Source organism: Mus pahari, chromosome 8 (assembly GCF_900095145.1).
Source record: "Mus pahari chromosome 8, PAHARI_EIJ_v1.1, whole genome shotgun sequence".
In the NCBI taxonomy this organism is placed as follows: Eukaryota; Metazoa; Chordata; class Mammalia; order Rodentia; family Muridae; genus Mus; species Mus pahari.
This window is the reverse complement of record NC_034597.1, coordinates 61,271,012-61,294,167: the sequence shown is the minus strand read 5'-3', so window position 1 is coordinate 61,294,167 and position 23,156 is coordinate 61,271,012. Positions and strand designations below refer to the sequence as shown.

General features: G+C 51.6%; 1 protein-coding gene across 3 annotated transcripts in view; it reads left to right on the top strand.

Annotated features, from left to right (window-relative positions):
• The window catches only part of Bmp1 (bone morphogenetic protein 1), a 47,692-nt gene that overhangs the window by 22,776 nt on the left and 1,760 nt on the right, over positions 1 to 23,156 (top strand). For 2 of the 3 annotated variants that reach the window (XM_021202992.1, XM_029541580.1), the window contains 11 exons: positions 3,960 to 4,062; positions 5,963 to 6,079; positions 6,306 to 6,451; positions 6,559 to 6,754; positions 7,375 to 7,500; positions 8,140 to 8,300; positions 8,658 to 8,838; positions 12,630 to 12,755; positions 18,647 to 18,774; positions 19,143 to 19,356; positions 20,878 to 21,128. In XM_021202992.1, the coding sequence (XP_021058651.1) occupies positions 3,960 to 4,062; positions 5,963 to 6,079; positions 6,306 to 6,451; positions 6,559 to 6,754; positions 7,375 to 7,500; positions 8,140 to 8,300; positions 8,658 to 8,838; positions 12,630 to 12,755; positions 18,647 to 18,774; positions 19,143 to 19,356; positions 20,878 to 21,128 (1,749 nt within the window). Of the gene's footprint in view, positions 1 to 3,959; positions 4,063 to 5,962; positions 6,080 to 6,305; positions 6,452 to 6,558; positions 6,755 to 7,374; positions 7,501 to 8,139; positions 8,301 to 8,657; positions 8,839 to 11,970; positions 12,756 to 18,646; positions 18,775 to 19,142; positions 19,357 to 20,877; positions 21,129 to 23,156 lie in introns of all 3 variants that reach the window. The other variant, XR_003844389.1, reaches the window with a different exon arrangement.

Here is a 23,156-nt window from a genome sequence, read left to right as displayed (position 1 = left end):
CTGTGTCTGTGCCTGTCTGTGTCTGTGTCTGTGTCTGTGTCTGTGTCTGTGCCTGTGCCTGTGCCTGTCTGTGTCTGTGTCTGTGTCTGTGTCTGTGTCTGTGTCTGTGTCTGTGTCTGTGCCTGTGTCTGAGGCTGTGTCTGTGTCTGTGTCTGTGTCTGAGGCTGTGCCTGTGCCTGTGCCTGTGCCTGTCTCTGACTGTCTGTCTGTCTGTCTGTCTGTCTGTCTGTCTGTCTGTGTCAATCTGTCCCTCACTCTCTCCTTCCCTCCTTCTCTGGTTTTTCAGGACAGGGTTGTTCTGTGTAGCCCGGGCTGTCTTGAAACTGTAGATCAGGCTGGCCTAAACTCCCAGAATTCACAGAAGCTCACCTCTGCCTCCTGCCTGCTGGTGTGGGCTACTTCTTTTTTTGTTTGTTTTGTTTTGTTTTGTTTTGTTTTTCGAGAATGGGTTTCTCTGTGTAGCCCTGACTGTCCTGGAACTCACTCTGAAGACCAGGTTGGCCTCGGACTCAGAAATCCACCTGCCTCTGCCTCCCAAGTGCTGGGATTAAAGGTGTGCGCCACCACTGCCCGGTGCCTACCTCTCTTCTAGTGAAGGATAATTGATTTTAAGTTTTTTCAAGTTTTCATTAGTACCCAAAATGCTTCAGTAGACATATACTTCCATGTTTATTGATTTAGGCAAGCCTGACTGAAGATTCCTAAAAGCAAAATCCTACTTGAGAGATAGTTATTAAGTACCTACTAAGTGCTACATATGGAGGGGAGATTTCTGCCTGTCTGGGTTTGCATTGTTCTGTTGGAGGAGAAGCAGATAAAGAATGCACCAGCAAGTCCCCGAGAGCAGGGGGATGGTGGTGCACGCTGGGGAGGAATCCACACAGAGGAGACAGTGACTCATGTGGGGTTTTCAGAGAAGTCCCCATTCATGGCAGGCATGTCGAAAGTGGGGCAGCATCTGCAGGCATCAAGGGAGAGTTTCCAACAGTAAGTACAAAGGTCCTGCGACAGGTTTGGTGTCAGGACCAAGATGAAGATGGGTATGGTCCATGTGCCTTGAGCCTAGTGAGGAGGAATGGTGGGAGAAAAGGTCAGAGGTAACAGAGGTGGGGGAAAGATCCTTCAAAGTGAGGACTTGGGAGTTTATTCTGAGTTAGGCATATGTTATGTGTATTAAGGGACTTTGAGCCGAGCGTGGATCTGATCAGGTAGACATGATAAAACCTTGACTCTGATTGCTGTGGCGCAGGTAGGGCAGAGCCAAGAACAAGAAATAAGCTTAGTGTGGATCTAGGATGGGAGGTTGGACAGAAGGCGTGGCTGGAAGAGAGAGGAGTGGTGGGAGGTTGTGGGTAGATGGTGATGAGAGTTCATCAGAGCCAAGGGCCCAGTGGTACCGTCACGCACAGGAACAGGCAGGTGTGGCTGTCCATACCGACAGAAGTCAATGATCTGGGTGTGACCAGCTTGTAGTTTTTAGGTGAGAACAGTTAAGTGGGAAGAGGAGTGTGAGTCTGGAGTTCACACCACAGAGGTTGAGTGTGAGGAGGTGCCGGTGCAGACTGGCAGTCGCCTCACTTTGAAGGCTGCCATGCCAGCCCGTGGCTGCTTCCCTCTGTGGGAGCATTTGGTCATTTTCCTCAAAGGATAATGAGTTGGATGGAGGGGGTTTATACTTTCAAAACAGAGCCAGATGGACGGATCGCCATAAGCCTTGTCTACATAGGGAGTTCCAGGCCAACTGGGGGCGGGGACCGTGGGGCTGAGGGGATGGGATACGTGACATGTGACACTGTGGCTCCATGGAAAGAGCTAGAATGGATTGGCAACTTCACTTCTCGGAATTGCCGATGTTAGTAGTGATAGCAATAACTTTCCATAATAATGACGGATAATTTAGCACACATACAATTCACTTCAAAAAATAAAAACAACCAGTTCATTCCGATACATTCGAAATTGCTACAATTGATAAAACTTACACACATACAGTAAGAAAGAATAGTGAGTGGGGACTGTGGACCAAGGAGTGGGAAGGGAGGGGCGATGGAAACATCTTAGTCTCAGACCTTGATGGTCACGGTGGGAACTGCTGGCAGGGTGAGCTAGGAAAGATGGAGTGCCGAGATGGGAGTAGGGTCCCAGGAGCGGAGACTGTAGAAGGGGTGTGTGCTCATGAGTGAGCCCAGGGCATGGTGTGCTGGGGTGTGGTCCAGAGGGTCACAGAGACTAAGATAGATGCCATGGAACAAGAGGTCAGGCAAAAGGACTGAGTAGGTGATGATTAAAAGCACTCAGTAGGGCTAGCAAAATGACTTTACACCAAGCCTGTCAACTTGAGTTTGATTCTTGGAACCCACATGATGGAACAAGAGAACTGACTCCTGAGAGCTGTCCTCTGACCCTTACCTCCACATGCCTATTCGTATGCACACTAAAGAAATTTAAAAAAAAAAACAAAAAAAAACATACATCCAGACCCAGCACTGACAAAGCTGGCTCAGAAGAGTGTCCAGGAACCGGTCCTGTCGACGGTGATACGGACATTGGGTCCTAGTGCTTGCCTTAGGATCTGTCCTATGCCTCTGCTCTCAGCATCTAGCTTTCCACTGAAGCCCGAGGGAGGGGAGGTGCAGCTCTGTCCCATCTTTAGCAGGAAAGCTCACGAGCTGAGTGTCCAACCACACACACCCCACAGGTCACAACAAACCTGAGCCCGGAACCTTTCAGGGACTCTGACAGCACAGGAGCCTTGGGGGAATCCTTCTGGATATTTCCAAGCAAGCGCATTCCCTTATAGAGAAAGCCTCTGCCTTTTAAAAATCCATTGTCCTGGGGCTGGAGAGATAGCTCAGCAGTTAGGAGGCCCAAGTTTGATTCACAGTACCTGCATGGGTTGGCTCACAACCACCTGTAATTCTAGTTTGAGGGACTCATGCCTTCTTCTGGCCTCTGCAGGCAGCTTACAAACACGTGATGCACACACATATACTCAAGGAACACAGATGCACATAAACTAAACTTGATGTTTATATGCTATCACTCTGGATAGTCCTGCCTGTCGTGGGACTCACTCTGTAGCCCAGGCTGGCCTCATACTCACGGAGATCCTCCTGCCTCTGCTTCTCCAGTTCTGGAACTAAAGGCATGCACTACCATGCTCAGCTCTCAGGTAAAATCTTTTTTAAAAAGTTCTTGGCTATGGTTATGGAGCCTTGAGACTTACCAGAGGGCTGTGGCCATTGTCAGGATGATGGTATGATTCTTTCTGTCTCCAGTGAATGCTGTGGTGTCAGACTATCACAGGAGCTGGCTGACCCTAGGACTTAAAAGGAAATACAGAGCTGATTCAAACCTAGGCCCTTGGGCTAGAGTTTACTTTTTTTTTTTTCCTGTATGGTCTTCATACTTATGTAATCCTGTTCATATGTTCCATAAGGACAGAGATATATGTTAAACCCATTCCCCAGAGGGATTGTGATCTGACATTAGTCCCTGCAGATACCATGCTCCTTCTGGGAATCAGGGCCCAGTGAATTTGCGTGACTGATGTCTCGACTTCTGTCCTGGCCCCTTCTTTCCCATCTCAGAACCCCCAGTACCCTCACACCCTTCTGAGTCCTTCCTGGCCCTACTCTCTTCCCTAAGGACATCATTTTTAATATCGGCTGTGAGGAAACCTGAATGGCTGTTTAAGCCAGCACAGTAGCCCTATCTTGGGCTGGGCAGTGTAAGGCAGTGGATGCCCTGAGCCCCCATGGATGTTTGGTAATGGGAACAGTGGGCAGGTGTTCTCAGTTAGTCTGATGAGGGCCATATGCGTACAATGCTGGCCATGGCTGGTGATGGCTAATTTTCCCTCCTGCTAGGCAGTGGACATGAACCTGACTGACCCCAGGGGCAGGTAGAGAGTGGGAGGCATGTAACCTTCTCTCCTCACCCTTTATTTCTTCCCCTAGATTATTCTGAACTTCACATCCATGGACCTGTACCGTAGCCGCCTGTGCTGGTATGACTATGTGGAGGTGCGGGATGGCTTCTGGAGAAAGGCGCCCCTCCGAGGTAAAGGGCCCCTCAGCCTCCTCAGTCGCCTGGTTCTTTGTTGGAACCCTTTGGGGCCCAATACCCTAAGCAGGGTGACATCCTGATACGAGATCTACAAGTTCTTATGTAGTTTGTCCCAACACTAATTAGTGCCGTGACAGCGGGCAAATCCTGTTTGGGATGCCACAGGCGTCCAGTTCTTGGTGCTGGCTTTGGGTCTACTCTCTGGAAATGTTCTTTCACTGTGAGGGTTGGGGAGTCAAAGGAATATACTAAGATGTCTGGCAGGCTGCTCTTCACACCCCATAGCTCTAGGCTCCCTCACTGGGATTTCCTTGATCTATAAGGTCCAACTTTTGGGTGTCCATGATAATGGCTTGGCTTTTAACCTACTATGACGGGCCCCTTAACTCACCTTGATAACTGCAGGCCTGGAGCAGTGGCCTAGCTCTGTTTGTTCAAGATACTTTGTCATTGATTGTGTATGTGTTTGCACACACACACACATACACACACACACACACACACACACACACGCATGAAGTGAGTGGGATAAAGAGTGCACAAAGTCACAGGTCAAAGCAAGACATAGTAGTGTCATACTTCTAACTCTGGGGAAGCCAGAGGCAGAATGATCCTGAGTTTGAGGATAGCCTGGGCTACATAACAAGATCCTATCTTAACAAAAGTGAAATCTAAAGCACCGTTGGACACAGAGGCATCTCAGTGGACACAAAATTAGAGCAAAGGGAACATCCACATTAAGCCTGAAGTATTGTGTGACGCTGTTCATTGTTCTGTCTGTAGTCGGAAGTGATTGGGGGCTACCTACCCTCCTCAGCATCTTTGTCCCATCGTCTGGGAGAAGCAGCCACATGCTTTCGGATGATTATCTCCTCACTTCTGCTTCTGATATTCTAGGAGACCTGTTAGTCACCCAAAGCAACTGATGTGACATCTCCTCTGCAGCGTGTTAGGGCTCTGAGATTACAATTTCGTTCTCATAACTGACATTCCTAGCAGCACCCACCTTCTGCCCCTTGCTTGAAACGTGAGAAAACACTCCGTCTTTCAGGAACACACAAATCATCTCCAATCAATTCTTGACTCCAAAGAATTTTACAGACAGCGAGCCTCACCCCTTGTGTTGATTCTTATTGAGTTTGATTTGAACGGGATTGCCTTCTGGCCCTGTCCTCAGTCTGGAGTTTGGACTCCAAAGGCATTCCCTGAATTTGGCCCAGTGGTGTCATGTCTGGAAGAGCATGCTATGACATCATATGCAGAGAAAGCTGTGTCTATTTCCCTCTCGTTTCTTCTTTGCATGGAGAGCTCATAAAGATCAGTAACGATGGTAAATTTACTCTAAAGAGGTCCGTAATACCGGGCAGTGGTGGCACATGCCTTTAATCCCAGCACTCAGGAGGGAGGCGGATCTCTGTGAATTTGAGGCCAGCCAGGGCTACATGGAAAAACTCTGTCTTGAAAAACCAAAATAAATAAATAAACAAACAAAAAAATAGGTCAATAAAACTTTAATCCAGGATTTTGGAGGCTGAGACCAAAAGTTCAAGGCCAGGCTCTGGAGCGCGGCTCATCTGATAGAGTATTTGTACAAAGTCATGCTTCAGTTCAGTCGCTGAGGTCTATCATCTCAGCACTGGGGAGGCTGAAGCCTTGAGCTTTTGATTCAAGGCTAGCCTGGCCTAAATAGTGAGACCTTTTCTAAAACAAACAACAAAAATATCCTCCAAACACAACCCCGCCCCCAAAATACCAACGCAAAGCAAACCAGCAAACCACACGCGTCCTTCGGCTCCTGCCCTGTCTCTTAGAGGGTCTCTGACTCTCCTGGAAAGTTGGGGCTTTATCTGAGGACACCTGGGACTCAAGCATCATTTGTCCTTACCGTCTGCAGGCCGGTTCTGCGGGGGCAAACTCCCCGAGCCCATCGTCTCCACCGACAGCCGCCTCTGGGTGGAATTCCGAAGCAGCAGCAACTGGGTTGGAAAGGGCTTCTTTGCAGTCTATGAAGGTACTGAGGGAGAGGAAGGGGGCTCTTGGACATTCCAGAGCCACTCCCTCCTGTTGCCTCCAGGGCCCCTGCTGAGGGTTCTCCAGCAGGGTCAGTGGGGTGGGAAATGAGGAGTAAGCGGGGTTATGTTGGGAGATGGGGAAGGGGCCCTTAGGCACGGCCGAGCCTGCTGACCACCATTATCCTGCGCTCCATCTCATTACTACCCTACCCTGTGTTCCCATAGCCATTTGTGGTGGTGATGTGAAAAAGGATAACGGCCATATCCAGTCACCCAATTACCCAGATGATTACCGGCCCAGCAAAGTCTGCATCTGGCGGATCCAAGTGTCTGAGGGTTTCCACGTGGGCCTCACGTTCCAGTCCTTTGAGGTAGCCATGGACCCTTTAATCCAGGGCAGTCTGCCTTCCTGAGGGTTCTAGGGATGGGGATCCTGGAAACCAGAGCCCCTTTCCCTGACAGAGCCCCTGACTCCTAGATTGAGCGTCACGACAGTTGTGCCTACGACTACCTGGAAGTCCGAGACGGGCACAGCGAGAGCAGCAACCTCATCGGGCGCTACTGTGGCTACGAGAAGCCCGACGACATCAAAAGCACATCCAGTCGGCTCTGGCTCAAGTTCGTCTCTGACGGGTCCATTAACAAAGCTGGCTTCGCAGTCAACTTTTTCAAAGGTACTTCCTCCCCTGACCCACGTTCTCCACCTGTGGATGCTCAGTCCCTAAATCTCTTTATTCTTCATTCATTCAATGTGAAGGCTCCATGAGAGAGATGTAGGTGCCTGGATACTGTTAAAACACTGGGTAAACACTAGCAAAGGTCACAGGCCATCCCGGTGAGGCGCAGGTCTGTGGAGGGAAAGAGCAAGACGGGAGTATGTTTTTAAACTGATGTGCCCTAGGACATTCTATTTCTTCACGCTTCAACTCTTCACCTATACAGTGAACACAGTAGCTGCCCTCATACTAGGTGTCGTGAAACGAATGAAGGAGAAACGAGAGGGCAGTACCTTGGTGGGACTAGTACATAGGAGGTGATATGACTGTCAGCTAGCCTGAATGATCAGAACAGGGTTCTGTAGGATTTCCTTGTGGGTTCTCAGCTGCCACAGGAATATTGGGGTAGCTAAGGGCTAAACAGACAAGTAAGGCTTTTTGGCTCTCTCGTCTCTGCAACATGGGGAGAGGGGTCATAGGAACCCTGAGACTCTGGGCTTGAACCTCAAGCTCAGTGCAGGAGGCAGGAGCGAAGTCCAGCCCGTGGCTGGTGACACCCCGTTCTTTCTTCCCCACAGAGGTGGATGAGTGTTCAAGGCCCAACCGTGGGGGCTGCGAGCAGCGGTGTCTGAACACCCTGGGGAGCTACAAGTGCAGCTGTGACCCTGGCTACGAGCTGGCCCCAGACAAGCGTCGCTGTGAGGGTGAGTGCTCCACCGTCCAGAGCTATTGGTGTCTCTCCTGTGTCCTCTGGCAAGCAAAGTTCAAGACAAGCTAGAGAAGTTCTCTAGTGCCATTCTCGGCCATGAATGAGAAAGATGTCCTACACGCCAGCCCCCAGAACACTGGCAGCGTGTGATACACACTGGCGTTAGGGGTTTTCATGCTGACTCCTTTGTTAATATTGATCTTGACCTGGTAATTGATGTCACCATCTTTCAAAGGGGTCGTGACCCACAGTTTAATGCCACTGTTTGCAAAGTCTCAGCTAGTGGCAACCCTTCAGGATAGCAGTTCCAGATCAGGCTGGCCTTACTGCCTTGGACCAGCTCCTCTGGATGCCTCCCAGGACTGCCCATTTATACACATTTTCCAGTCCCTTCTGTGTCCCCTCCCATCAGATTCCTGGCCCATCTTCCAAAAGAGGAAGAAGAAATGATTATATATGCATACCCTTCTGCTCTTAAAATTTGGGCTCACCTTCAAAGGCTCCTACCATCTGTCCCATGCCTCCGAATTGTGGGCCGACAGACTCGCATCTCCCCCTGACTGCTGCCCAACCTCGGGCCCCTTTCTAGAGTGGGGACTCCTGGTGGGTGATGCCACCTCCCTTGTCCCTCCAGCTGCCTGTGGTGGATTCCTCACCAAGCTCAATGGCTCCATCACCAGCCCCGGTTGGCCCAAAGAGTACCCTCCCAACAAAAACTGCATCTGGCAGTTGGTGGCCCCCACCCAGTACCGTATCTCCCTGCAATTTGACTTCTTCGAGACTGAGGGCAATGATGTAAGTGCCTCTGGAGCCAAGGTGGGTAGGAAGGTGTGGGGTGTAGGGGCTTGGCTCAGTGCCCGCCTCCTACTGTTGGGAGAGTTAGATAATAGGGCTCAGAGAACAGAGGCTTCCCGGTACACGGAAGCTCGGAGGGCTTGCGGGGCCGCGAAGGAGCATCTGCAGATGAGGGTAGACATTAGTTGGAAGCCTGTGGAATGAGGAAGGGCTTGGGGCCAGCTGACCCGGGGCTCTGCGATGCACACAGCAGCCAGCAGTGTTTTGTTGGGGGGGGGGGAGCAGATGCTTAGCCTGACACTTTCCCAGGGAGTGNGGGGGGGGAGAGGCAGCCTCCAGAGCTAGAATCTCCTGCAGGTGTGCAAGTACGACTTCGTGGAGGTGCGCAGCGGACTCACGGCCGACTCTAAGCTGCATGGCAAGTTCTGCGGCTCCGAGAAGCCCGAGGTCATCACTTCCCAGTACAACAATATGCGTGTGGAATTCAAGTCTGACAATACTGTGTCCAAAAAGGGCTTCAAGGCCCACTTCTTCTCAGGTAACTCTGGAGTCCTTGCTCTCTAGCCCTGTCTCCCCAAAACTGGAGCTCCTCTGCCTTCCCTGGTCTCCTAAGCCCCCTGTCTCCCCAACTTATTATCCTCCATCAATTCAGCCCCTGGGGCATCTGAGTATCTTTATTGGGAAGCCCTTAAAAACCTTAGTTATGCCAGGCCTAGGAAGGGGCAGAGCATTTAAGTGCAGAAATGAGAAGGTTAGCAAGCCAAGGCCTGAAAGGGGAGGTCCTAGGACAGGGAGTTCAATTGCCTGAGAACACGGGGATAAAGAAGAGGGAGGTGCCTGCCTTAGACTGTGTGGGGCAGTTCTTCTTGCTGCAGCTGTACTTCTAATCAGGCCCCGCCCACCCAAGCCCACTGGGTTCATGCCAGGCCTTCCCAAAAGAGGAGTCGCCTCTGCCCTTTCGTAACAAAACTGCCCATTCCCCTGCCCGAGGAAGGCCTGGCTTCATCCATCCCTTAGCTTTATCTGGCCCTTTTGCAGTCCCTCTCTGGGTGGTCCAAGCCCAGCCTTCCGAAGCTGGACCTCTGGGGTCTTGGGAGACCTCTCCCCTGCTCTAGGAATCCCTAAGTCTTTGGCCCCTCAGGTTAGTGTGAGGTCAGGAGCAAAAGGGCCCAGACCGAGCAGTGAATGGTGGAAATGCTCTCCAGTGGGGTGTGGAAAGAGCAGCAGGCCAGTGGGCAGGCTGGAGCAGGTGGCTCGTGGAAGGGTGGGTTAGGGACCTTCAGCCTGACTTCTCCTGGCAGGGTGGACATAGGGTGGGCAGGACCAGGAAGCCCATTACTTCGTCCATGCTGCCTCCCTTCGCCCCTCCTTACCCAGGGTCCTGCATCCTTCAGCCCCCTATGTGGCTGCCCTGCACCCCTGCCTGTCCCAACCGGATGCCATGCCCCTGTCCCCGTGCACTGGTTCCCTGCTTGGCACTGCCAGCTGCCCTGCTCCGCTTAACATGTTCTGTTGAGCCACTGACCCCAGTCCCCTGCCCCACCGCTTGCTGAGACCCTCTCCGTGTAACACCAAGCCCATCCTTCCCTAAGCCCACTTAGACCAAAAGAAAATAAAAATCCTTTCCAGGGGGACTGAGGGGATAGAATACCTGCCAGGGTGGCCTTCTCAGAGAAACCATTACCTGCTTACTCTTGTCTGTCTCTGCCCTTCTGCGGCTCCAGTCTTGGAGAGGACGTGGGGGACACCCGTGTTTGTGTGGGGCCACTGCCTCGTCTCCCCACCCTCCACATAGTACTCAGCACCGTGCAAGGGATGGACGTTGAGTGTTCATGTGCTCACACCATATGCATACACACATGCACACACATGCGTGCACACATATGCATTGCCCCTTGCACAAGAAACCTGCAGAGGACTCTCTCATCGATGGGCATCAGAGTTCAGCCTCCGGGCCTGGGGCATGTGACTCTGGCCCCCCAGGAGGGGGCTGTGTGGACTATTGGGACACCCATCGAGGAGACCCTAAGACAAGAAGGAGAAGCAAGACCCTGAAGACCTTCAGTCTGACCTTAGCACCTCCGGGGCATTTGGGCACTGTAGGGTGAGTGCTATCTCCTTGTTGGGGTCTGTGCCACCTTCCTTGCCCCGATCCCCTGCAATGTCTTCTCTAGTCCCAGAATGGGCCGCCCACTCTTCAGGGTGGGCCAGAGCCCCTTCCCAGATGTTCAGGCAGCCATCCACAGAACTGACATCCTTACACATTACTTTAGTCTTTCACTTACCCATCCACTCATTGGCTTAACGGTTTTCTTTTGTCCCACCTGTGTCCCAAGCACTGGACTAGATATTTGGGGGAGCATACGTGAAGAAGGCACAAGGGTCCAAACATGCTAGGGAAGCCATGGCTTCTTACTTTGTGAGCTGAGCTCCCTGGAGCTCCTACCAGAGTCCCAGGAGAGGCACCCCACACACCTAGGGCCTATCTCAAGGACAGGTACAAGGGCGGCGCTCTCTGCCAGGCTCTGCTGTCCTGAGGAGGAGCCTCTGGCAAGGGGCTTGACAACTCTACCTCGAGTCTAGCCCACTTGAGCATGAAATAGGGCCTTCTGGGAGTCAGGGCTACAGCCCTCAGGGTCTCTGCCCTCAGCTTAGGAACTGTCCACTTACCACAAACCTGCCTTGTCAGTGGAATACCAGCAGCCATCTTTCCACTTCATGGCTCATCACTGGAATTCTGGGTGTAATTGGGACCCACACACTTGTCCTGAGTGCCTGCTCCTATGCTAGGCACGTGGGCTTAGAACAATGGTGTGGCACACATAGGTCTATAACTGTGTGCCTGTGTGTGTGCACGCGCGTGTGCCTGTCAGCATACGTGTAAATGCCCACATGATGGGCTTGGACACCTCTGCATGCCTGTGTGTCTGTATTCACATTGGGTCCTCATGTCACCGTGTATGCAGGTTTGTCTGTCTTCTTATATGTGTCTGCCCCTGCCTGTGTGTTTCTCTCTGCGTGTGCTTCCACACACTTATGGAGTAGGTCACATGGGTCTTGTGTGTACATCCACACACAGATGGTTGTGTGCGCATGACTATGACTTTGTGTCTGAGCCTTCGTGGTATGCTATAGGTGTTTGCCTGTGTGTGTGTATATATATATATATGTGTGTGTGCGATACCTGGCATGTGTACATGTTTACCTGTGTTTCTGTGTTTGTACAGCAATCCTTTCATGCACAGGGCTGTGTTTGCGGTTGTGTTCTTGGGTGTGCATGTCTGTGTCTCACACACTCTGTAAGCAGCTGTCAGAAGGAGGGTGAGCAGTGAGCCCTTTCCACTGCTCCCCTCTGCCAGCGACTCTGAGCTTCTCTCCCCTCCCCCCCAACCGTGTTCACGCCTCAGCGTGTGCCATCCCTCCAGCCCTACTTCTTGCCCCTCCAGCCCTACTTCTTGCCACAGGCTCAGTCTTGTTCCCTGTTGCTGTGCCTCCTGCTAACCCAGCCGTAGTGACATGGCCGTTCTGCATGTGGGTCTGCCTGCCCTCCAGCCCTCTTCCCTGCCCACCTGTCTGGAGACCCTGGGTCTAGTTTTTATTGATTTCCTTTCCTGGTTCCTGCCCTCTACCCCCACTCCTTTGTCCCTTTTCTCCTTCTCTCTCATTTCAGAAAAGAGGCCAGCTCTGCAGCCCCCTCGGGGACGCCCCCACCAGCTCAAATTCCGAGTGCAGAAAAGAAACCGGACCCCCCAATGAGGCCCGCCAGGCCCCCAGACCCTTCATTACTCAGGAAGCTCACCTCGGACGGAGTGGGCTGGGGGCTTCGGAGCCCACCCGTTCCCTGCCTCCACTCTGCCATTCCGGCCGCCTCCTTTGGCTGGACAGAACTGGTGCTCTCCTCTCCCCCCGCCCCTCCCATTTTGATGGTGTCTGTGACATTTCCTGTTGTGAAGTAAAAGAGGGACCCCTGCGTCCTGCTCCTTTCTCTTGCAGTCTGCTTGTCCCTGTGTCTGTTTTTCCACTTGTCCGTCTGTCCAGTAAGCAGGTAATGGTAGAGGCCCCATGCTGGTCAGCTCCAGACCCCAGCCCTCCCTCCACCCTCCTGCCCACCTCTCCCTTCTCTGCCTAGAGTGGAGGCCTGCCCAGCCGGCCCCACTGAAGCAGTGACCAGAGCTCCATCGTCACCCTCACCTCCCACTCTGCACCCAGCCCCGCCCCGTGCAAGAGCACCCCCTCCCACAGGAGGAAGCCCCACCAGGCCTCCCGCTTCCCCTGGGGTGAGCAGACCTCAGCCCACACAGACCCACTGCTCTTGTTTGCACCCTACAGACAAGGATGAATGTTCCAAGGACAATGGCGGCTGCCAGCAAGACTGTGTGAACACATTCGGCAGCTACGAGTGTCAGTGCCGCAGTGGCTTCGTCCTTCACGACAACAAACATGACTGTAAGGAAGGTAAGACCTGCGTAGAGGGTGAGGAGGATGGAGAGGGGGAGCAGGGCTTGCCGGGCACCTCACACTGCCCAGAGACTTCCCCATGCAGACATTTCCATCCTGAGCAAGGGAAAGCTGGCACCTCCTGTGTGGTGCACAGACCCTCCCTCACTGTGGTACCCGGGTCACATGCACAGGTGCTCTCCCCTGGCCCACATCAGGAGAAGAGTCTTGGAGATGCTGAAGGTCCATTTCTAAGATTCTTAAAACCTGAATCTAGCCTGGGCGTGGTGGCACATGTCTTTCATCCCAGCACTTGGTAGGCAGAGATTGATGGATCTCTGTGAGTTAGTTCAAGGCCAACCTGGTCTACATAATCAGTTCCAGGACAGCCAGGGCTACACACAGAGACCTTGTCTAGAACCCTGCAATAAATAAAAAAAAAAAAAAAAAAAAAAAAAACAGAAAAACCCTGAATCCAAGATGTCCCGTTTGTCATGGCCTCCTGTGACACACAGCACAGATGGGAGAGTAGCTAAGAACACAGACTCTGAGGCTAGGCGGCCTGGACCTGTCACTTGGGTAACTGTGTGCTCTTGAGTGGCCTCTGCTTATTCACTCTGTTCCTGTGCAAAATGAAGATCACGGTCTTTCCTATAAGAGAGTAAGCGGGGCTGGGAACTTTTGGAGTTGTCCCAGTCACACAGTTAAGTGTATTTACATCGCCCACCGGCCACACTTTTCACCCTGGGGACTCCGAGCGGGGCTGCCACCACAGTGGTGATGAGCACTGATCCTGAATATACGTGATAAGCACCCCAACCTGAATAGGCAAAATCCAGAATGTTCTAAAAATCTGAAACTTTTTGAACACTATCATGGTGCTACAAATAGGAGATTCTACCCCTAAACTCATGGGATTGGTTGTAATCAAATCACAGGCACACAAAAATATGATAGAAAATACCTTCATTCCGAGATTGGCAAGATGGCTCGGCCTGAGTTCATCCCTAGAAACCTGCATAAAGGTGGAAGCAGAGAACCAACTCCACAGAGTTGCCCTCTGGCTTCCACATGATGATGATGATGATATTATTATTATTATTATTATTATTATATTATTATTTTAAGATTTATTTTTAATTGGAGGGGTATGCATGTGCACATGACTGCAGTTACCAGTGGAGGCCAGAAGAGGGCATTGGATTCCCCTGAAGCTGGAAACTTGATGTGGATACTGGGAGCTGAACTTTGACCCTCTGGAAGAGGAGTATGTGTTCTTAGCCATCTCTTTAGCCCCAAATTTTACAGAGTTAAGAAACAGCTTCAGGCTGCGTTTGTAGGGTACATATGAAATGTGAATGAACTTAGCTGAGACTTGAGTGTCTTCCTTATCGCCCATTACCTACTCTCCTCTACTGCAAACGCTTCTAGTCCCAAGCATTTCGCATAAGGGGTGTTCAGACTATTTAAAGGCATCTCCCCTCCCAACACACAAAGCGCCCAGCGCCTCTTTGGACATGATACAATGCTGTTCAGACTCCTAAGTTCTGTGCCCTGTACCGGTAGGCTTGAGCAATTGCAATCCCAATAGCCTAACACCCTGTCTCCACCACTGAACGTGTGACTCTGAGGGGGTCACTCATTTAACCCCTCGGAGGCTGTTTCTTCATTCATTGCATGATAAACAAACAAAACCCTGTTCTTCCAAGCGCTGAGCCGTATTGCTATTATTATTCTGCTCACTGAGGTGGTCCCTAACAAAGGACTCTTCGCTATCATTAAGTGAGCAGCCTAAGTATAAATAAAGATGCATCTGACCAGAATTAAGAGAGCTAAAGCACCCAATGGTGAAGCTGCGTGAAGTCCAGAGCTTCCACCACGCACTGAGGGTGCCCAGGTACGGAACTTCTGACTCAGAGCACCCTCTGCTCTCAGCTTGCTGCACCCAGTCCTCTGCGTTTCTAAACCACTTTCTCCTCTTACAGTTTAGATAGAAAGGGATGGTGGCTTGCGTCTCAGCTCACCTCTGGCGCACTCAGAAACACTCACGATTCCTCCCTTGGAGGTAGGCTAATGCAGAGCAGGTCTCATGCCTGGCCCCCATGGAAGAACTAATTCTGCTAAAGGTTCTCTTGGGGCATGTGCACAGAGATGAGAAGAGATGTGGGCATGCATGGGAGGTAGAACAGGAAAGCCCGTGTGGAGGTGGGGTGGGCAGAGCGGCCACCAGAAGCTGCAGGTGAGTGGTGGGGACAGCCTCCCCCCAGAACAGCAAATAGTCAGGCTACGCACACGCACACGCACACGCACACACACACACACACACACATACACCACACGGGGGGGGAGGGAGGGAGGAAGGGAGTCTCTCTCTCTCTCTCTCTCAGAGAGAGAGAGAGAGAGAGAGAGAGAGAGAGAGAGAGAGAGAGAGAGAGAATGATTCGAGGACTTAAGAGTTAGATGAACCTCGACTCTGGTCTCCGTGTGTAGCCTGTGTCTACCTGTCTCTTTTCCCTTGACAACCCCACCACACATTGACTCAGTGCTTTCTGTATCCACCCTTGTATCACCTAAAAACTATCTGAAGAAAACAGCTTAAAGAGGGCAAGTTTTATCTTGGCTCAGGAAGGGTTTGGTCCATATTCCCTTGGCTCCATCACTTTGGATTCCAGGCAAGGCCAAAACCATGGCGGGAAACTCATGATGGAGCAAGGAGCAAAGCTGCTTAACTGATGGTGACCCAGAAGGGTTTGGGGGAGCAGAGAGGGAGGAAGAGGCAGCAGTGGCCAGGAACAAGGTATGAGCCCTTCAAGTACACATCCTTACAAGGGTGTTCTTCCTCCAGGCTCCACCCCCTTCCCTCCCAACAGTCTGTTCGGTTATAAACACATCAGTGGATCAATCCATTGATGAGGTCAGATTGCCTCACAATCCAGTGACAGTACAAAAGCCATATTGCTGCCCTGGGGACAAAACCTTTATCTCTTGAGTGTATAGGGGACATTTTAGATCTGAATTGTACACTTGTCTCTAAGGGTTCTGCCACTCTATGCTCATGAATACTGATCATTGGCTTTGCTTTGTTTCGGGATGGGGCCTCACACCATGGTCTAGGCCAGCCTTTACCTGACCTCGAGGCAGTGAGCATCGGCTTTTAAATGTGTGTTTGGGAGGCCATGCTTTGTGTGGATGTAGATGGAGGAGGTATAGGTGAGGAACATGCGGTGGGGGTGAGATATTGGGGAGAGCAGCCGAGAAGAAAAAAGCAAGAGACATGGGAGAGTGACTTCAGGAGTTCATGGGCTCCAGAACTGGGGGGAGGTGGTCCTCTTTGTGTAAGTGTTCCCTAACAACAGTGAACCCCAGCTTCCAAAAGGACAGTCCATTTCTGTAGAGAGGCATTACATTTTCTCAGAGGCCCCAGGATGGGAGGAAAGGAGAGTCAAGGAGGGCTCTCATCGGAGGACCTCGTTTCTTCATGCCTCAGGAGGGAGACTGATTGGCTGCCGGGAGGGAAGGTACTGGAGACGGTACATTGATCAGGCTGGAGGTTTGGGACAGTTGTTGATAGATGGACTTAGTGAGGAACGGATGTAATGAGGATCTAATGATCTGGGAGCCCTGGTGAGACAGGATACCACAAATTGACTTTTATTTCTTTATTTTTGTCTGTGTATGTGTTCAAGTGTGTGTGTGTGTGTGTGTGTGTGTGTGTGTGTGTGTTTGCATGTGGATGTCACAGGTTGACATCAGGAGCCTCCCTCTATCATTCTCCACCATAATTTTTGAGATAGGGTCTTTTTGTTGTTGTTGTTTAAGATTTATTTATTTTATGTATATGAGTACACTGTAGCTGTCTTCAGACACACCAGAAGAGGGTGTCAGATCCCATTACAGATGGTTGTGAGCCACCATGTGGTTGCTGGGAATTGAACTCAGGACCTCAGTAGTCAGTGCTCTTAACCGCTGAGCCATCTCTCTAGCCCCCGAGACAGGGTCTTTTACTGAGCCTGGGGCCCAGTGATTTGGCTAGACTAGATGGCCAGCAAGCGCCAGGGACCCTCCTGTCCATGCCACACCGGTGCTGAGATTTTAGGTGTGTGGTATCATACCTGGCTTTTATGTGGATGCTGGGGGTTGAGCTCTCGTATTTATATTTGTATGGCAAACACGTATTTGTTTGTTTTTGGCTTTTTGTTTTGTTTTGGTTTTGGGTTTTGTTGGTGGTGGTGGTGGGTTTTTTGGTTTTTGTTTTTTTGTTTGTTTGTTTGTTTGTTTTTTCGAGACAGAGTTTCTCTGTGTAGTTCTGGCTGTCCTGGAACTCACTCTGTAGACCAGGCTGGCCTCGAACTCAGAAATCTGCCTGCCTCTGCCTCCCAAGTGCTGGGACTAAAGGCATGCGCCCCCACTGCCCCACTGGTGAGCACTTTATTGACTGAGCCACGCCTCTAGAATCCTCCTCTTGCTTATTTGTGCATTTGCTTTGTATGGAAGGTTGAACTTAGGGCCTTGCACATCCCAGGCGAGTGTTCTCCACTGAGCTCCATTCCCGGAGCTCTTTTTGTTTTTTTGTTTTTTTTTATTTTGAGGGAAATGTCTTGCTGAACTGCCTGATGTGGCGTTTAACTTCCTCTGTAACTAGCTGAACTTGCGATCCTCCCGTCTTGACCTCCCTTGTAGCTGGACACAGCATATGCTACCAGGCCAGCTGAACGGGCTTTCTAGTATGTCAGCATTCTGGTGATCAGCCATGTAATCCAGCTGCAGAAGGCAGCCAACTGGTCTATACTATGGTGGAAGACAGACCTCTAGGTGATGGGTCCGTGACCTGAATTTAAGCAACCTCCACCTGAAAATACAGTTAGTCCCATGATGGGCCCATCTGTATTCATGTGGCTCAGTTTGTTTTTTTTTTTTTTCTTGTCAATATTCCTCAAACAGTGCAGTAAACTGCTGAATGTGGGGGTCTACACCTGTGATGGGCTGTAATCCCAGCACCTAGGAGGTGGAGGCAAGAGCGTTAGAAGTTCAAGAACATCCTGAGCTATGTGAGACTGATAGGGTAGGGGGGAAGGAAGAAAGAAGGAAGGGAGAGAGAGAGAGAGAGAGAGAGAGGGAGAGAGGGAGAGGGGGAGGGAGAGAGAGAGAGAGAGAGAGAGAGAGAGAGAGAGAGAGAGAGGGAGAGAAACAATTATGGGGAAGGTATGTGGGGGGATCTCTGCAAATATTACACCAATTTATAATAGAGACTTGAGCATTGTGTATTTTGGTAGTTGTGAGAGGTTCTAGATCAAATCCCTTGTGGATACTTAGGGATCTCTAAGCTTGGGAAAAAAAAAAAAAAAAAAAACGCAAGAGGGTGATACATCCTGGAAAAACCCAGAGTGAGGTTGTAAGGAGAGATACGAACCAGAAAAACTGAGAAAATCAGAAGTCAGAGAGGCCATGATGGATGGCGGCACTTGTCCGTTGCTGTCACCTGTGATGGAAGTGGGAATGGAGTTTGGGGACGACTGAGTCAGGTGCCATAGTCGCTGGTGACTGTGGAGGTCACCAAAAGATGACAAAAGATGACAACGCCTCACGGTGCACCTAGGTTCCCAGGTTGCTGAGTGGAGAAAGAGTGTGACAGTTGGGCAGAAGTGGTGTGGCCAGGCCGTCACAAAAGGGTAGTGGACCTCTCTGCTGCCCTTAGGGGTCATCAACCAAGGCTTCATTAGAAACCAAGTCATTAAATTCCTCCAATGGGTAACTGAAGGAAGAAGAAATGGTGTGCGCCTTCAGTCCATTTTGTGAATGGAGGACAAGAGGCAAAGCCAAGGAGTGGACGGGAGAGGTGCCCCTTCTTCACAGGAGGCACTGGGGTGGGAGGTCCCTGGTCATCCCCTTCTGTCACTCACATCTTACAGCCGGCTGCGAACACAAGGTGACATCGACCAGTGGCACCGTCACCAGCCCCAACTGGCCTGAGAAGTACCCCAGCAAGAAGGAGTGTACGTGGGCTATCTCCAGCACCCCCGGGCATCGGGTAAAGCTGGTAAGATACCACCTGGCACCCTGTATGGACACCTTGATTCCCCCATGCCATGTGGCCGTTTGCTTCTGCCATCTACAAAGACTTGTGTGAGTTCAGGGTATTGGCTGTACAGGGGGGCCTGGCAAAGCCTCAGGACATACCCACCTGTATGGAGATGAGCCTTCTTGAGCAGGAGCCCTCTTTCTTCTGAATAATATATTAGGGTGTCTCTGACACTGCCCATTCCTGAGTCCTCCCTCACCATCATCCCACAGCCCTGATTTCAGCCATGGTTGTGTATGAGGCCAGAGGTGCAGAGAGATGAGGACTCCTCCCCACCAGCTGCCCTAGCCATGCCACTCTCTAATCTGGACTCTCGTATCCTCCAGACGTTCATGGAGATGGATATTGAGTCTCAGCCCGAGTGTGCTTATGACCACCTGGAGGTGTTCGATGGGCGTGATGCCAAGGCGCCGGTCCTTGGCCGATTCTGTGGCAGTAAGAAGCCCGAGCCAGTCCTGGCTACAGGCAACCGCATGTTCTTGCGCTTCTACTCAGACAACTCGGTACAGAGGAAAGGTTTCCAGGCATCCCACTCCACAGGTGAGGCCAGCCTTGGGCTAGGTGACACGCACCCCTACACTGCTGTTTGTTCTGGATATACTGCTGACTCTGGTTGCCAGCCCTGGCCTTGAGTTTCCAAAGGGCCTTTGCGGGTCCATAGCGCAGAGCCCTGTAGTCCCAGGTCTGATACTGTGTTCTGAGGACCAGATCATCGGAGTGAACACTAAGGGGCTGAGGAGAAGTCGTGGGGATTACAAAAGTCATTAAAACAGAGTTCTGCAACAGCAAACAGGGGAAGTGTTGTCAAGGAGCCCAGCAGCGAGGAGAGCGAGGAGAGCGTCATTGTAAGCCCGGGTCAGCAGCAGGAGCCGATCCCAGCCCGCGAGGGGCTTGCCCTGCTTTTGTCTATTTGACCAGGTGGCAGTCAACGAACCCTTACCCCTGCCCGCCCGCCCCAGGAACTCCCAGTCCAGCAGAGAGATAAGCCAGGCACTGATGATTACAGTCTAAGACAAAGTATGCCGAGGGTAAAAAGAAGCAGGAAAAAAACCCGACCTCAGGGAGCTAGCTGGTAGAGTCATTCCACGTGGTGGGGGAGAGGGTACAAAGTTCCAGCAGGGCTCAGGGTACACACAGGTGGACAGCAAGTCACCTGGTCTGACTAGAGCAGAGAGGGTGTGGGGTGGCAGTGGGGGATGCAGAAAGAAGCTAGGGACCAGTCTTAGGGGGCCAGAAGGCAGGCCAAGGATATCTGTATTGGATTTCATTGTCTACTGGTGGGTCCCGGGCATCCCAGAGTTGATAGGTCCACAGACCCCCCCACACACACACACCACACACCCTTCCCTGTGCCTTTCAAGGCTCCCTTCCCACCTCTCCCACAGGAATGGAGCCTAGGGTGTAAGAGGAAGTCCAGGGACACGCAGGGGAGAGTGGCTGCTATGTCCGGGCTTTGCTTACCATTTGCCTTGCCCAGCCCAAGTTCACAAACCAGAGGCTGGAACTCCATCTGGCTTACAAACCTCAGTGTTGGAGCCGCCGTGGAGGAGTGGGGTTTATTTGTTTGTTTGTTGTTGTTGTTTGGTTGATGTGTGTGTGTTTATTCGTTTGTTTAAACTTGAGCCAACCCTTAAAAGTCAGTTCATACACAAAACCCAAATGCATAGTTTTTCTCTGTGAGTTTAAAGTCTGACGGTGCTGGGCCGTGTTCTTCCACGACAGCTCTCAGCTAGAATACAGAAACAGTTCCTTCCCAATTAAAGCAAACCTTTCCTGGACACCACTGCTCGGTGCTACCTCTTACTTAGGGTCTCACCCTAGAGCGCCCCCTAACTCCCTCCTTGGGTTTCCCATCCAGAGGTGGCATAGCAAGGGCATTTGCTTGAGGCTAAGCCAGATCCCACCCAGCACTGGCCACGCGGCCTCCCGTAGTGGGAATCCGTCTCTGTGGTTTGGAGTGGTACTGCACAGGACTGGGGATGTGGTGGTCAGTCTTGTGACCCATCATCACACACTGATGGGTCATCAGTGGTGATCAATCTTGTCATCCACTCCCTGCAGAGTGTGGGGGCCAAGTGCGGGCAGATGTGAAGACCAAAGACCTTTATTCCCATGCCCAGTTTGGCGATAACAACTACCCCGGAGGGGTGGACTGCGAGTGGGTCATCGTGGCCGAGGAAGGCTACGGCGTGGAGCTGGGGTTCCAGACCTTCGAGGTGGAAGAGGAGACCGACTGTGGCTATGACTACATAGAGCTCTTTGATGGCTACGACAGCACAGCTCCCAGACTGGGGCGCTACTGTGGTTCTGGGGTGAGCCCCCTTCTTACCCCATGTTGCCTTTGAACCCTCGCCCTAACCCCCCCTCCCGCACTGATGCAGCTAGCATCCCTAAAGACCTAGGGTACTAGGCTGAGTGGAAGGGCTTGCCCGGCCCTCTGAGAAGCTATGTGCAAAACCTGGGGGCACTCACAGAGACCATCACACCCTGGGCTATCCTTACCCAGGAAACCAGGGTCCTTCCCAGGTAGTGTAAAGGTTTCCACCAAACCCTGGCCTGGGCCCCACCCAGACCTAGGTTCCCGTGGGACCAGTTTAGTCTGACTTGCAGAACTGCGTGTATCTGGAGATGGAGGTGATAGGGTTCTTCCTGAACCATTCAACCCTGACCCCTATCACCACCACTTCCCTGGGCTGAACTGGTTGGGGGATGAGGGACAGAGGTTAGGGGCGGAACCAGAAGCAGGGCCCCTGAGCTAGGCTCTCACTGGACTGGTTGGACCACACCATTGTCTCTTTCCCCTGGTGAGAGCCTATTGTGTCCTAAAGCCTTTGCTGCTGCTATCCTAGCAGGCCCCTAGGGGTTGCTTCTGAGTCTGCCTAGAGAGGGTCAGCTGAAGCTGTGTGCACCATCACTTTGGCAGGTTTGTAAGAAAGGACAGGCCCAGCCCATGGATACATTTATCTTCCTCCCAGCAACAGATTAGGGTCTCTGTCTCTCTCTGTCTCTCTGTCTCTCTGTCTCTCTGTCTCTCTGTCTCTCTCTCTCTCTCTCTCTCTCTCTCTCTCTCTNTCTCTGTCTCTCTGTCTCTCTGTCTCTCTCTCTCTCTCTCTCTCTCTCTCTCTCTCTGTGTGTGTGTGTGTGTGTGTGTGTGTGTGTGTGTGTGTCTGTCTCTCTCTGTCTCTCTCTCTCTGCCTCCTTCCCTCTCTCCCCTTCCCTTCCCTCCTTCCTCCTGTCATCCTTCACCATTTCCCTCACATGTATCCATCCTCACACAGACACTCCGATGCATTCCCTGGCCCCTGGCCCTCTCTCCTCTCATTTGCTGCCCCAGGAAAAGCTAAACTTCCCTGGAGCAGTCTCAGCCACCAGGCCTAGCCCTGGCTGGACCTCCCCTTAGGGGCTGAGCTGTAGCCTTGCATGAGCAGCAGGGACTGGGCCAAAAAGGAGCAGGCTGTGGGGGAAGAGGCAGGAGTGGAAAGAGGTGAAGCTGGGCTCCCTGCCTGGCCTAGTAGACTGAGAAGGGGTGGTCCATCCTCTCTGAGTGGCATGTACTTGTCATCCCAGAACCAGAGAGGCAGAGGCAGGCAGACCCCTGGGGCTCATTGGCCAACCACTATGTGGCAAGTTCCAGGCCAGTGGGATCCTATCTCACTAATTAATTATGACTGGCACCTGAGGAACGACACCCTCTAACCCTCTACACACCCACACACACACACACACACACACACACACACACAGAGAGAGAGAGACAGAGACAGAGACAGAGACAAAGAAAGAGAAACAGAAACAGAGAGACAGAGAGAATAAGTAAATAAATGAATAAATACATAAAAACAATGGCTGGCTCTGGGCTTAGCTTGGTGAGTTGGTTTTGTTTTGAGGCAGGGTGTCACTAGGTAAACCTGGCTGGACTTGAACACACAGAGATCTGCCTGCCTCTGCCTCCTAAGCGCCCCAAATGCAGAGATAAAGGCCACTACACCTGCCCAGCTCTGATTCTGATCTTCAAACAAGCTACCCTCTTCCAGATTTCACCTTAAAATCCTGGTAGCATGAAACTGCTTCATTTTAAAAGAATATTTTTAATTGTGTGGGTGGGGCCAGGGGCCCTTGTGCAGTATCTGAGAGGGCTGGCCAGAGGCACCAGATCCTTGAGAACCAGAGTTATAGGTGGTTGTGAGCCACCCACTGGGGGAACTCAACTCAGGGTCTCTAGAGATAAGGAAGTACCCTTAACTACTGAGCCATCCCTCCAGCCCTACATCATCAATCTTGATCTTTTCTTTTCTTTTAAGTTTTTTATTAGATATTTTCTTCATTTATATTTCAAATGC